The sequence below is a fragment of the Geotrypetes seraphini genome, chromosome 7, assembly GCF_902459505.1.
Source record: "Geotrypetes seraphini chromosome 7, aGeoSer1.1, whole genome shotgun sequence".
NCBI lineage: Eukaryota > Metazoa > Chordata > Amphibia > Gymnophiona > Dermophiidae > Geotrypetes > Geotrypetes seraphini.
In genome coordinates this window covers 170,105,275-170,119,046 of record NC_047090.1, presented here as the reverse complement: position 1 = coordinate 170,119,046, position 13,772 = coordinate 170,105,275, and the positions used below count along the sequence as shown (strand labels likewise).

At 46.0% G+C, this 13,772-nt stretch overlaps 1 protein-coding gene across 2 annotated transcripts in view; it reads right to left on the bottom strand.

Annotated features, from left to right (window-relative positions):
• Positions 1-13,772, bottom strand: part of ATG2B (autophagy related 2B) — a 253,132-nt gene that overhangs the window by 25,021 nt on the left and 214,339 nt on the right. For both annotated transcript variants that reach the window (XM_033950876.1, XM_033950877.1), the window contains exons 36-38: positions 13,250-13,451; positions 12,069-12,138; positions 10,728-10,810 (exon numbers count right to left, since the gene is read on the bottom strand). In XM_033950876.1, the coding sequence (XP_033806767.1) occupies positions 10,728-10,810; positions 12,069-12,138; positions 13,250-13,451 (355 nt within the window). The remainder of the gene's footprint in view (positions 1-10,727; positions 10,811-12,068; positions 12,139-13,249; positions 13,452-13,772) is intronic.

Below are 13,772 nucleotides of genomic sequence, written 5' to 3'. Positions count from 1 at the left end.
AGTCGTGCTTAGAGGGCGTGTGCATCTTTGTACATTATATGGTTTTCTAATACACCTCATAAGACTCCTGAGGCAGGCCGGATAGGCCGAAACATGTGCATGTCGGGTCATTGAGTCATTGGATGCATATACGTGATTTTGGATGAATAAAGGCATTTTGGTTTATCAGATGAGTTGAAGGACAATTTTTTAGTGCTTACCTTTCTGATTGGGACAATTCCACTCTGGTTCTGTGCTTCTGAGTTTGTGGTTTTGTTTCCCCTATTTTATTTTATTTTGTTAATTATAGATATCAACCTGCAAAATCAGTGTTCTGTCCCAATCAATATTGTTATTACATATCTGTGCTACATTTACAGCTAGTCAAATTCCATATTTCAAGAAATCCCTAAGTGAACCAAAACTGGCACAACCTCTATATGGTAATAAGTTAAACATATCAATAAACAAAATTATTTTGTCTACTGAGTTGCTGGATTGTGGGACAGCTTATTTTGCCCTGGTTTTTTTGTTTTGTTAAGAAGTTAAACATGAGACACTTTTCGCAAATTTTAATGGGGCCAAATGAAATACATCAAGAGTATTGAAGGAACTACGGGAAGTTCTACTGACTCGGTGGCTTGACCTTTCCAATGTTTCTCTAGAGTCAGGAGTGGTTCCAAAAGACTGGAGAAAGAAGAATGTAGCCCCTTTCCACAACAGTGGAAGGAGAAGGTTGGAAACTGCAGGCCTGTTAGTCTGCAGGCCTGTTAGTCTGACCTCTGTGGCAAGTGAATTAGTGGCCATGCTCTTAAAACAGAGAATAGTGAAGTTTCTAGAATCCAATGTATTGCAGAACCCAAGGTAACATGGTTTTATCTAGAGCATTGGTCTCAAACTTAAACCCTTTGCAGGGCCACATTTTGAATTTGTAGGTACTCGGAGGACCTCAGAAAAAACCATTAATGTCTTATTAAAGAAATGACAATTTTGCATGAGGTTAAACTCTTTATAGTTTATAAATCTTTCCTTTTGGCTAAGTCTTGATAATAATATTGTCATTTATAGCTAAAGAGACATATAAAGAAACTGTTTTATTTTACTTTTGTGATTATGATAGACATACCAAGTTCCTCAAAATAGTACCTGGCAGGCCATATTGGCCCCCAGGCTGTGACTTTGAGACCACTGATCTAGAGGTAGGTCTTGGCATACAAATCTGATTAATTTATTTGACTGGATGACCAGACAGTAGGATCAAAGGAGAGCAATAGATGTGGTGTACTTAGACTTTAGTAAAGCCTTTGACAAAGTTCAGCATAGGTAACTTTTAAATAAACTCAGTGCTCTCAGTATGGACCCTAAATTGACTGACTGGGTTAGAAACTCGTTAAGTGGAAGGTGACAAAAGGTAGTGATAAACTGAGCTTATTCTGAGGAAGGGATATTACATCAGTGGTGTGCTGACAGAATCAATTCTTGATCCAGTTCTTTTTAACTTTTTTGTAACTACAATATTGCAGAAGAGCCGTCTCATATGGTTTGTCTCTTGGTGGATGATACCAAAATATGCAATAAGGTAGATAACCCTGATGGTGTGAATAATATGAGGAGGAATCTAATGTAGATTGAAGAATAGTCCAGAATTTAGCAGCTAAAAATTAATATTAAAAAATGCATTGTCATACATTTGGGCTGCAAAATCTTGAGAGGCACAGTATAGAGAATGAAGGATTTCTATGCATAAAGGTGGAACTTAGGGGTAATCATATCCGAAGATCTTAAGGTTCCAAACAGGTAGAAAAGGTGATAGCAAAAGGCAGAAGGATGCTTGAGTGAAAGGGGGAAGAATGGCTACAAGAAAAAGGAGATGATAGTACCTTTGCATATGTCTCTGGTGAGACCCCATTTACAGTACTGTGTACAATTCTGGAGAATACACCTTCAAAAATATAAAGGAGGGGAGTCAGTCCAGGAGGTTGCTATTAAAATAGTCAGTGGTCTTAAGTCATAAACCCCTAGAATCTGTATAGATCAGCCTGAGTTGGGTTCTGGCATTTGTGAATGGATCTTGGATCCATGAGTAAAGTCGCTGCTTTAGTTGGTGCTAAAAGGCACTTAATTGACAATAATTAGGGGTTATGTGTGGATCTTGGATCCAAACACTCTTCTAATAACCACATCCAGCTGTTCTCATGTGCTTCTAAAAGGGGGCATGCTAATGGGAGGAGCATGGGTGGGTCAGAAGTTACATGTGGTGTCAGAAAATAACAGAGCATAATATAACAAACTGAAGTCTCGTAGCCAGAGATGTCATTAGTGAAATAATAATAACAACAACAGTTTATATACCGCAGGGTCGTGAAGTTCTATGCGGTTTACAATGATTAGAAAGATGCTACAAATTGAGTGGAACATACATAGTTAGAGATTAGTGGCTAACAGTTTAAGGGATCAGTTTTTATGGGAGAGATTGTACAGATTTGTTACCTAGGTACTTTAAAGAACAGGTATGTTTTTAGGTGTTTCCTAAATTCACCATAGTTATTTATGTGTATAATCAGTTTTTCCAGGTCTTTGCCCCACAAGGCTGCTTGAACATATACAGAAAAATCTTGTGTACAAAAATAGTGGTAATGATTGTACAGAAAAATAAAACCAAATAGACCATCTTATCTGAGAGATAAACTAATGTAAATAAGAATAGATGGTGATGCATGTAGATGAGACTATGCATCCTAACTGTAGATACGCAAAAATAATTATTGTGATAGCGCAAGAGGAACAAGTATGAATGTGAAACATGTGATAGATATAATGATAGTATTTCAATATGAGTAAGTGAACCAGTGAATGTAATAAAGTCTGTGATGGATAGAATGATAATATTTTAAGTATGAATATGTGAGCCAGTGAATGGATTAAAGTGATGAAAAGATATGGAAGAATGAAACATGTGAAAATAAATTTCAAAACCAAACCTGCCCAGTAGATGGCAGTCATGCGCTATTGGTGATTACTGCATGACAGAAATAAAATGCACAATAATGAAAAAAGCAAAGAAATCCTTTCAAGCTATAAGTAAAATCGTATTCAAAAAAACTACCAAAATGTATGCCAATAAAAGTTAAAATTAAAATTAAAACTGCCATGGGACTAATTGAAGAAATTGGGAGCACACCATCAATGTCATAAAATAACATTTAAATTGAATAACATTAAAAAAACCAATCAAACAACATGCCACTTGCAAAGAGTTGAGTTTTCAACATTCTTTTATGTTCAAATCTGTTTTTATTGTGAAGATAGCCAAAAGATACATTTAACACTGTCCATAACAAGGAATATTCAACAATTCACAACTTTTCAAATGGTATACATCCCACCCCAACCCATCCCAGTCAACCCAAAGCTAGACCCCCCCCTGAAAGGTCTCCAGCACTCCAGAGGCCCATACAGCACAGTTACTTACCGTAACAGGTGTTATCCAGGGACAGCAGGCATATATTCTCACATGTGGGTGACGTCATCTACGGAGCCCCGATGCGGAAGCATTTTCAAGCAAACTTGATTGAAGATTTAAGTTTGCTCTGCTGCTCCACGCATGCGTGCCTTCCTGCTCCACTAGGGGGTGCATCCCCTCGTGGTCTCCAGTTCACTTAACTAGCCAAGAAGCCAACCTCGGGGAGGTGGGTGGGTTGTGAGAATATATGCCTGCTGTCCCTGGATAACACCTGTTACGGTAAGTAACTGTGCTTTATCCCAGGACAAGCAGGCATGATATTCTCACATGTGGGTGACCTCCAAGCTTACTGAAGAGGGATGGAGGGAAGTTGGCAATTTAAGCAAATAGATTTCGCAATACCGATTGGCCGAACCGGCCATCGCTTCTGGACAGGGAGTCCAGACAGTAGTGGGAGGTGAAGGTATGAACCGAAGACCACGTGGCAGCCTTGCAGATTTCCTCGATAGGTGTGGACCTGAGGAAGGCTACGGAGGCTGCCATCGCTCGGACTTTGTGTCCCGTTACTCGACCATGCAGCGCGAGACCAGTCTGAGCATAGCAAAAGGAGATGCAATCGGCCAACCAGTTGGATAAGGTGCGTTTGGAAACTGGGTGGCCTAACCGGTTTGGGTCGAAGGACAGAAACAGTTGTGGGACTTTCCGGTGTGGCTGAGTGCGTTGGAGGTAAAAGGCCAACGCTCTTTTGCAGTCAAGAGTGTGGAGCGCCACTTCTCCTGGGTGAGAGTGGGGCTTGGGAAAAAACACGGGTAAGACGATGGACTGATTTAGATGGAAATCAGACACTACTTTAGGTAGGAACTTTGGATGGGTGCGGAGTACCACCTTGTCGTGATGGAATACCGTGAAGGGTGGGTCCGCTACCAGTGCTTGTAGCTCACTAACCCGCCGTGCGGACGTGAGCGCGAGTAAGAAAATTACCTTCCAAGTGAGGAATTTTGGATGGCATTTGTCTAATGGCTCAAATGGAGGTTTCATTAGTTGAGCCAGAACCACGTTAAGGTCCCAAACCACCGGGGGAGGTTTGAGAGGGGGGTGGACGTTTAGCAGACCCTTCATGAAGCGAGTGACTAAGGGATGGAGCGAGAGGGCTTTCCCTTCCAGGGGCTGATGAAAGGCCGCAATCGCACTGAGGTGTACTCGAATGGAGTTGGTCTTTAGGCCGGAATGAGATAGTTGAAGTAGATAGTCAAGGACCAGGGGGACGGGGACCGACACCGGGTCCTGGCTGTGGGAGGAGCACCAGGTTAAGAATCTGGTCCACTTTTGTGAGTAGCAGGTTCTCGTTGAGGTTTTTCTGGAGGCCTCCAATATCTCCTTGACTGATTGAGACACGGGGAGAGCAGTCAGGGGGAGAGAAACCAAGCATTCAGATGAAGAGACTGAAGATTGGGATGTAACAGTGAACCCTGACCCTGTGACAGTAGAGAGGGAAACAGAGGCAGAGGCAGTGGATCTCTGACACTGAGTTGAAGTAGCAGGGAAAACCACGGCTGGCGTGGCCAGCGAGGGGCAATCAGGATCAGGGTGGCTTGTACTGTTTTCAGGTGGACAAGCGTCCGCAGTATCAGAGGAAACGGCGGGAACGCGTACAAGAACCTTCCCTCCCAGTTGAGGAGGAAGGCGTCGGCCTCGAGCCGGTCCGGGGAGTATATCCGGGAGCAGAAGAGAGGTAGCTTGTGATTGTGAGGGGACGCGAACAGGTCTATTTGAGGCGTCCCCCACCGTTCGAACACTCCTCGTAGTGCCTGAGAGTGTAGTGACCACTCGTGTGGCTGGAGGAGGCGGCTGAGTCTGTCCGCCAGGCAGTTTTGTTCTCCTTGTATGTACACCGCCCGAAGGAAGGTGTTGTTGGAGATTGCCCATTTCCATAGGCGCAGGGCTTCCCGACAAAGGGGCCAAGACCCTGTACCCCCTTGTTTGTTTATGTAGTACATCGCTACCTGGTTGTCGGTTCGGATGAGAACCACTCGGTCGCGGAGCAGATGTTGAAAGGCTACAGTTGCGAGGTAGATGGCCCGAAGTTCTAGCACGTTGATGTGGCAGCGACGGTCTTGTGCTGACCACATTCCTTGGGTGCGTAGGCCGTCCAGATGGGCTCCCCAAGCGTACTCCGACGAGTCCGTGGTGAGTACCTTGCTGTGGGGTGGGGTGAGGAAGAGCAAACCTTTGGAAAGATTTGAAGAGTCGGCCCACCAGCGGAGCGATCGTTGCAATGAAGGAGTCACTGTCACGGAGCGGTCGATCGGGTCCCGGTCTTGACGCCATTGAGACGCCAGGGTCCATTGAGGGATTCTCAGATGGAGGCGGGCGAAGGGTGTGACATGGACGGTGGAGGCCATGTGGCCCAGGAGGGTCATCATCTGTCGGGCTGATACTGAGGTCAGCCGAGAGATCCTTCGGCTCAGACTTACTAACGCCTCCAAGCGCGGAGGGGGGAGGAAGGAACGGAGGCGAACCGTGTCCAGCGTGGCCCCGATGAACTGTAGGGACTGCGAGGGGCGTAGTTGAGATTTTGGGAAGTTTATTTCGAACCCCAGACTTTGTAGGTAGGTAATAGTCTGTTGGGTCGCTGAGATAACCCCTTCCTTGGACGGGGCTTTGATTAGCCAGTCGTCCAGGTAGGGGAATACCTGGAGGCCCTGGGAACGTAAGGTTGCTGCTACCACCACGAGGCACTTGGTGAAGACCCGAGGTGATGATGCTAGTCCGAAGGGGAGGACTCGGTATTGTAGGTGCCAGTCCCCTACCTGGAAACGCAAGAACTTGCGGTGAGCGGGGTGCACTGGGACATGTGTGTACGCCTCCTTGAGATCGAGGGAGCAGAGCCAGTCGCCCTCGTCGATCAGTGGGTAGAGTGTTGGTAGTGAGAGCATCCGAAACTTTTCCCGTACCAGGAATTTGTTGAGGCGTCTCAAGTCTAGTATTGGGCGTAGGTCTCCCGTTTTTTTCGGTACCAGGAAGTAGCGGGAGTAGAAGCCCTTCCCCCGTTGGTCGGGGGGGACCTTCTCCACTGCTCTCAGGCGGAGCAGGTCTCGAGCCTCGGAGAGGAGTAGAGGTAGCTGAGTCCGGTTGGGAGGGCAATTCCTTGGTGGATTGTCTGGGGGAATGGCCCGAAAGTTGAGAGAGTACCCTGATGAGATCACGCCAAGGACCCATGCGTCCGACGTGATTTGTTCCCAGCGAGGGTAAAGGGCTTTGAGTCGACCCCCGATGGGAAGGAGGCCTGGGACTATGGCGGAGGGGGCCCTCCCCCTTCCGCGTGTCCCGTCAAAAGGACGGGGATGGTTTGGTGTTCGCGGGCGGTTGAGACTTGGGCATGGCCCTGTGGTGGGCTTGCGGACGTCTGGGTGGGGGCCGCGAGAAAGCAGGGGTGGACTTTTGCGGAGGGGCCCTGTATGGCCTGGGCGCTGGCGGTTTGGGCTTTTGCCGGACAAGGGAGGCAAACGAGCGTTCATGTTCGGAGAGGCGTTTTGTCGCCGCCTCGATAGTGTCATCGAACAATTCCTTTCCCACGCAGGGGAGGTTAGCCAACCGGTCCTGTAGGTTGGGGTCCATGTCGACCAGGCGCAGCCAAGCTAGTCGGCGCATGGCGATAGCGAAGGCTGCTTCTCTGGAGGAGAGTTCGAAGCCATCGTAGGCCGCGTGGAATAGATGAAGGCGCAGGTTGGAGAGGGACTCTAAGAGCAGGCCGAACGTTCCCTGCCGGGAGGCCGGTAGGTCAATCTCAAAGGCTCTCAATAGTCCAATGAGGTGTTTGAGGTATGATGTGAAGGTGAAAGTGTAGCTTTGCACCCTAGAGGCCATCATTGCGTTTTGGTATAGCCTCCTGCCGAACTTGTCCAGGGTTCGGCCTTCTCGGCCTGGGGGGACCGCTGCTGAGACCCGGGACGGGTGAGCCTTTTTCAAGGAGGATTCTACTAGCAGCGATTGGTGGGAGAGCTGTGGTTGCTCGAATCCCGGGTAAGGTACTGTGCGGTACTTGGCCTCCATTTTGGAGGGTACGGCCGTGACCGTGTAGGGGGTCTCCAGGTTCCTGAAGAAGGCCTGTTGGAGTACCGGGTTAGGTGGTAAGCGAAGGGACTCTCTGGGCAGTGATGGCATATCCAGCTCCGCCAGGTATTCCTTAGAGTATCTGGAGTCGGACTGGAGGTCTAAGTCCAATGCGTGGCCCATGTCTTGGACAAAGCGAGTGAAGGATGGGCGAGATGTCCCCGGGGCCCCGTGCGGGGTCGGGGAACGAGACCTTCGTCGGTTGGAGAAGGATAAGGAGGCTTCCCTCGAGTATCGAGGTTCATGCTCTGATCCATGCTCCGAGACTGGGGAAGCACTGTGAGAGTGTTCCGGGGTTGTCGATCTTCGGCGTCTCGAGGAGCCCCTCGGAGACGATGCCGGGGTTAGGGGTACCGATCGATGTCGGATTGGTGACCTTGATCCGGACTCCCTCGGAGAATGCGTCCGAGGTGGAGTTCGGAGGATGCGCGGGTTGGAGAGTGATAACTCAGCCACCCTTAGTGGTCCCGTACGAGGTGTGGGAGAACGGCCTCGTAGAGTTGGTGAACCTCGTGCCCTCTTGGAGGTACGGCGGTTCGAGGTTTCTGTAGTTCTAACCCGACGTTTTGCCCCTCTGCGGTCTGCGGAGGGGGAACGTCTCGGGCGTCTCGGCGAGGAGTCCGAGGAGGATGGGATGCGGCGAGGGTTGCGCACCTTTCCTCGAGGTTGTTCGGTGTGAGGCTCAGGCTGGTCTGGCACATTCGAGGTCGAGGCCGATTGAAACTGGGCCATTGCAGCGGACAGCTCCGACGTGATCATCGCTCGGAGTAGGTCCTGGAAGACGGGCACGGACAGCATCGAAGGCATGTCCACTGCCTCGGTGCGCTCCACCGGGGGCAACCTCGTATTAGAGTATTCCCGTGTGGTGGAGGCACGGCCCGAAGGCTTGGAGGGCTTAGACGGGGCTGTAAGCATGGGGCTTCCGCCATGCGTCGCCGTTGTCCCCGAGGTTGGCTTCTTCGCTGTTACAGAACCTGAAGAGGGAAGAGGGGACTTACCCGGAGCCGAGGCTTTTTGTTGTCCCGAGGACTTCGGGGTCGAGTCTCGAGGCGATGCTGAGGTTTCCGGGGCCGAGGTCAAGGCCGGGGTCGAGGCCGGGGCCGACCTCGAGGCCGAGGTGGAGGGTTGGTCCGGGGTGAAGAGATCCGCCATGCGGGCTTTTCTTCGGCGGAGGGCCCGGTTTTGGAAAATAGCGCACTGGGGGCAGGAGTCGGTTGGATGAGCCGCCCCCAGACAGAGGATGCACCGGCGATGCGGGTCTGTGAGAGAAAGAAGCCGCTCGCACCGGGTGCACTTTTTAAATCCGGTCAGAGGCCGGGACATTAAATTGAAAGTAGCCGCGGTCGATTAGCCACGCGGCCACGGGGACCCGGAAGCCTCCGGGTCGTCGAAAACGAAGCAGGAATCAAGTAAAGGAGTAAAGAATTCGCGCACAGCGACTTAATCGTGAAAAAACAAGAAAAAATCGCGGTGCTAGAAGGCAGTTGGGGCAGAGCCTGAAAAACACGTCTTCTAGGCTCGCGGAAAATTTTTGAACTGGAGACCACGAGGGGATGCACCCCCTAGTGGAGCAGGAAGGCACGCATGCGTGGAGCAGCAGAGCAAACTTAAATCTTCAATCAAGTTTGCTTGAAAATGCTTCCGCATCGGGGCTCCGTAGATGACGTCACCCACATGTGAGAATATCATGCCTGCTTGTCCTGGGATAATCTTCAATATTATTTTAAACTTCCATCTATTGCTACAATGTCATAACAGACCAGGTAAATGATTCCGTTACTGCACTCCTGCTACAGCAATTGTAGATGCTTGTGTAAGGCATACGATGAAGTTGAGAGGTGATAGGCTCAGGAGTAATCTATGAAAATACTTTTTTTCAGAAAGGGTGGTACATGCGTGGAACCATCTCCCAGTAGAGGTGGTTGAGACAAAGACTGTCTCCGAATTCAAGTTTCAAGTTTATTAAAAATTTGTTTGACCGCTTAATCCAACTTCTAAGCGGTTAACATAATAAAATTACACAAAAATAAATTAAACATATTAAAACTGGGGAGACAAATGACTTACTCAAAACATACTGCAACAGTAGGGCAGATGGGGAGGAACTACAATAAGTATAGGATAGATAAGTCATAGGGCTAAAACAGTAGGTTAGGTAAAAATTGAAAAAAAAGGAAAAGAAAGAAGAGTGGCAATTTAACAAAAGGCGTCTCGGAATAGAAATGTTTTTAATGCTATTTTAAATTGTTTTATATCTAATTCATTGCGGAGATTTATAGGCAGTAAATTCCAAAGGGAAGGGGCAGTGACAGCAAAGTTGTTGGTACGTAAAGTATTTATTGATTTTAATGATGGTATGACTAAAAGATTTTGAGAAGCGGAACGTAGGGATTTAGTTGTTACTTACGGGATTAAAAGACTGTTAATGAAATCAGGACAGGCATGTGAGATCTCTTAGGGAGAGGAGGAGACAGTGGATGCTGTGGATAGGCAGACCGGAAGGGCGCAGTGGTTAAAGAGCTACAGCCTCAGCACCCTGGGGTTGTGGGTTCAAACCCACGCTGCTCCTTGCAACCCTGGGCAAGTCACTTAACCCCTCCCCCATTGCCCCAGGTACATTAGTTAGATTGTGAGCCTACCAGGACAGACAGGGAAAAATATGTAAACCGTTCTGAGTTTTCTTGGGAGAACAGTATAGAAAAAATGAATAAATAAAATCATGTTTCTATGTTTCTGTTGACTTAGGGATTCAATGACTAGAAGTGCCTAAACCTTTTCAAACAACTTATGTAATTTGGAAGGGATACAGAATTTCCATTAGGAAAGACCTTTGAGCAAGTAGGACAGTAACCAATTAAAAAAACAACTGACCAGATCCCAAATCCATTTCTGTAACACTCTACACCCACTCTGACATTCATATTATTATAACTTAATACCAAATTTCAGACTGAAAACAAAAAATAAAGCACTTTATGAGAAAAGCTCTGATTACTGCTGTGTTTATAATGCTAGAGTAAAATGCTTCTATTTTTTGGAATATCACAAAAATATCTTTTAACATTTTACTTAAAACAAGCAGATTTTAGTTTATAACAATATGAGTGTCCTCTAAGCACAGTGTCATCAGCCACAAAATGACCTGCTACTGAAGTCCTTCTTTCAGTCTTACCCATGTCGATAACAAAGCCTCTTCAGCTTCAGCTCTGAGCAACTTAACTGAGCAAGGCCAATCAGAATCCCAGCTAATGTACCCTGCAAAAGAAGGATAACATGGCACACAGTCAGCAACTGCAAAAAGCAAAGGCTTGACTAAACCATTGACATGAATTTTCAGGCACAAATAATCGAGTGACTGTGTTCCATCTGCTCTCACTTGTTCCTTTTCTCTAGCTCTGAAGTAGAGAATGACAAGGGGACAAATTTGTCCCCATCCCCGCAGGAACTCAATTTCTCCATCCCATTCCAATGAGTTTTGTTGCTGTCCCTGCCCCATTCCTATAAGCTCTGCCTTAACTGCACAAGCCTCAGACACTTATGATTTTAAAGTGTTTGAGGCTTGTGCAGATGAGGACAGAGCTTGAAGGAATGGGGCAGGGGCAGGAAAAGAACTCATAGCAACGGGACAGGAAAATGAGTTCCTGCAGAGACGGGGAAAAATTTGTCCCCGTGTCATTCTCTACTCTGAAGATCTTTCAGAGCACTTTACCTAGTAACTGAGATATTACAGGATTGTAAGCAAGACATTTTTAAAGAAATTTTTAAGGGGTGGCCAAAAAAGGAAACAGGATGCTAGGAATTATTAAAAAAGGGATGGTTATAATGCCCCTGTATCGCTCCATGTGACCTCATCTGGAGTATTGTGTTCAATTCTGGTCTTCTTATCTCAAGAAAGCTATAGTGGCGCCAGAAAAGGTTCAAAGAAGAGCGACTAAAATGGTAAAGGGGATGGAACGCCTCTCGTATGAGGAAAGACTAAAAAGGTTAGGGCTCTTTAGCTTGGAAAAGAGATGGCTGAGGGGAGATATGATTGAAGTCTACAAAATCCTGAGTGGAGTAGAACAGGTACAAGTGGATCAATTTTTCACTCCGTCAAAAATTACAAAGACTAAAGGGACACTCGATGAAGTTACAGGAAAATACTTTTAAAACCAATAGGAGGAAAATTTTTTTCACTCACAGAATAGTTAAGCTCTGAAATGCTTTGCCAGAGGTAAGAGCAGATAGCATAGCTGGTTTTAAGAAAGGTTTGGACAAGTTCCTGGAGGAAAAGTCCATAGTCTGTTATTGAGAAAGACATGGGGGAAGCCACTGCTTGCCCTGGATCAGTAGCATGGAATGTTGCTACTCCTTGGGTTTTGGCCAGGTACTAGTGACCTGAATTGGCCACCGTGAGAACGGGCTACTGTGCTTGATGGACCATTAGTCTGACCCAGTAAGGCTATTATGTTCTTAATTGCTCTCTACATGTCTATAAGTGTGTGCATTGTTCCAAAATTGCACTGCATCATACCTGATCCATTGATACATGTTTGCCATGGTAATCAAGACGAATTGGAACTTCTGAAGTAAACCGAAATTCCCTGAAAGGTTATAAACAATAACAAAATCAGTGCTAAGCTTGCTGACAATGAATTGTCTACACTGGAATCATCTAAATCCAAAGCACAACAAAAACAACACAGAGCATGAATTTATTCCATCTACATTTGGGAACATTTACTACTGATCAGGTTTGTAAAAGGATCTCGACCCATTTGGGAGCGATACGATGGTTGTGGGTACCAACTTTAAGGGGCCAAGAACACACATAATACTGTGATATACACATATCTGTGTGCATATATTAACATAAATGCCCGTTCGCCAGCATTGTGCTATTCTATAACATGGCACCTAAATGCAGTAGCATGTTATTTGAAGGTGGTTGTACATATGGGCAGAGTCTGGGTGTGGTGCACAGTTCTGCGTGCTAATTATAGAATAGCAGAGCAACATGGAGGGCACCCTATAAACAGGTATCTATCTTCAGACTATTTTAGAAAGGAAAGGAGGGACTTATGCCCAACGGCGCCATTTTGCTTTTTAGCCAGAGCGTAGCTGCACATTATATAGTAGACCCCTGAAGAAGCCGCCAATAGGTGAAACGTGTCCCCGTTGGGCATAAGTCTTATATTGCTACAACCAAGATATCGGCACTAAAGTCACAAAGAGATAAGTGCCGGTTTTAGTTATTTATTTTGCACTAAAAGCACTTTATATAAGTTATAAGCACAGAGCATTAGCACTTTTCTAGTTCGCAGGTACTGAGCTCGATGAAAGATACCTCTGTCCTGCGAAGACTATAGAGAAAATCGTTTATGATTATACAGTGCAGGCATCTGAGAGCACAGTTAACCTAAGAAGTGAGTTTTGATTAGAGATAACTTATTAAACAAGTCTTTTTGCTGTATTAAGTTGCCACTTCTTACAGTTTTTAAGGTGTTCCAGAACAATATTAATATAATATAATATATTAATATAATGTTTAGATTATAATGATAAGATATGCAAGTGCTCTGATTAATTGTGTTTATTATGATTGTTGTACACTTGATGAAAGTTTTAAAAATGAATAAAGAATTATAAAAAAAAACAAAAAAACAAAGAATGTCAGCAATTCTGCATCTTTGAAAATACAGAAATAATTTTTACCTAAAAAATACTGGCTGATCACCAAATGATGCCCTTGTCTCATGGATGTCGTGCGCATGTCCATTAACTTGATCTGTGAAATCAGTGCTGCCGTTCTGGTTTGACTGGCTGTGTCCTACAGAAATAAGTGAACTTGACTTCTTGATGCTGCTGAGGTTTCTAGGCAAGCTGCAAGTGACATCTGCAGACGGAGACTTTTTCACTGCAAGAGGTACCAAAGCAGAATTAATTTATAAGATACTGTGTAGATACCCCCAAATTCTGTATATGGCACCTTACGTTGTGCGCGCAAATCAATGTGCACAGTCAATTTGCATGCACAATCTAATTAATTGGCCTAATTGGAGCTAATAATGGGCAATTATCACCTTATGATTGACACTAACTAAAAGTTACGTGCACAACTTGGAAAGCACAATTCTATCACAGGTATGCGCCAATTGTAGTGTGTGAATTTGAAAAGGGGGTGTGGTCAGGCACAGATTGAAGGCATTCCTTAAAGTTATGCACATTGGGCAGGATT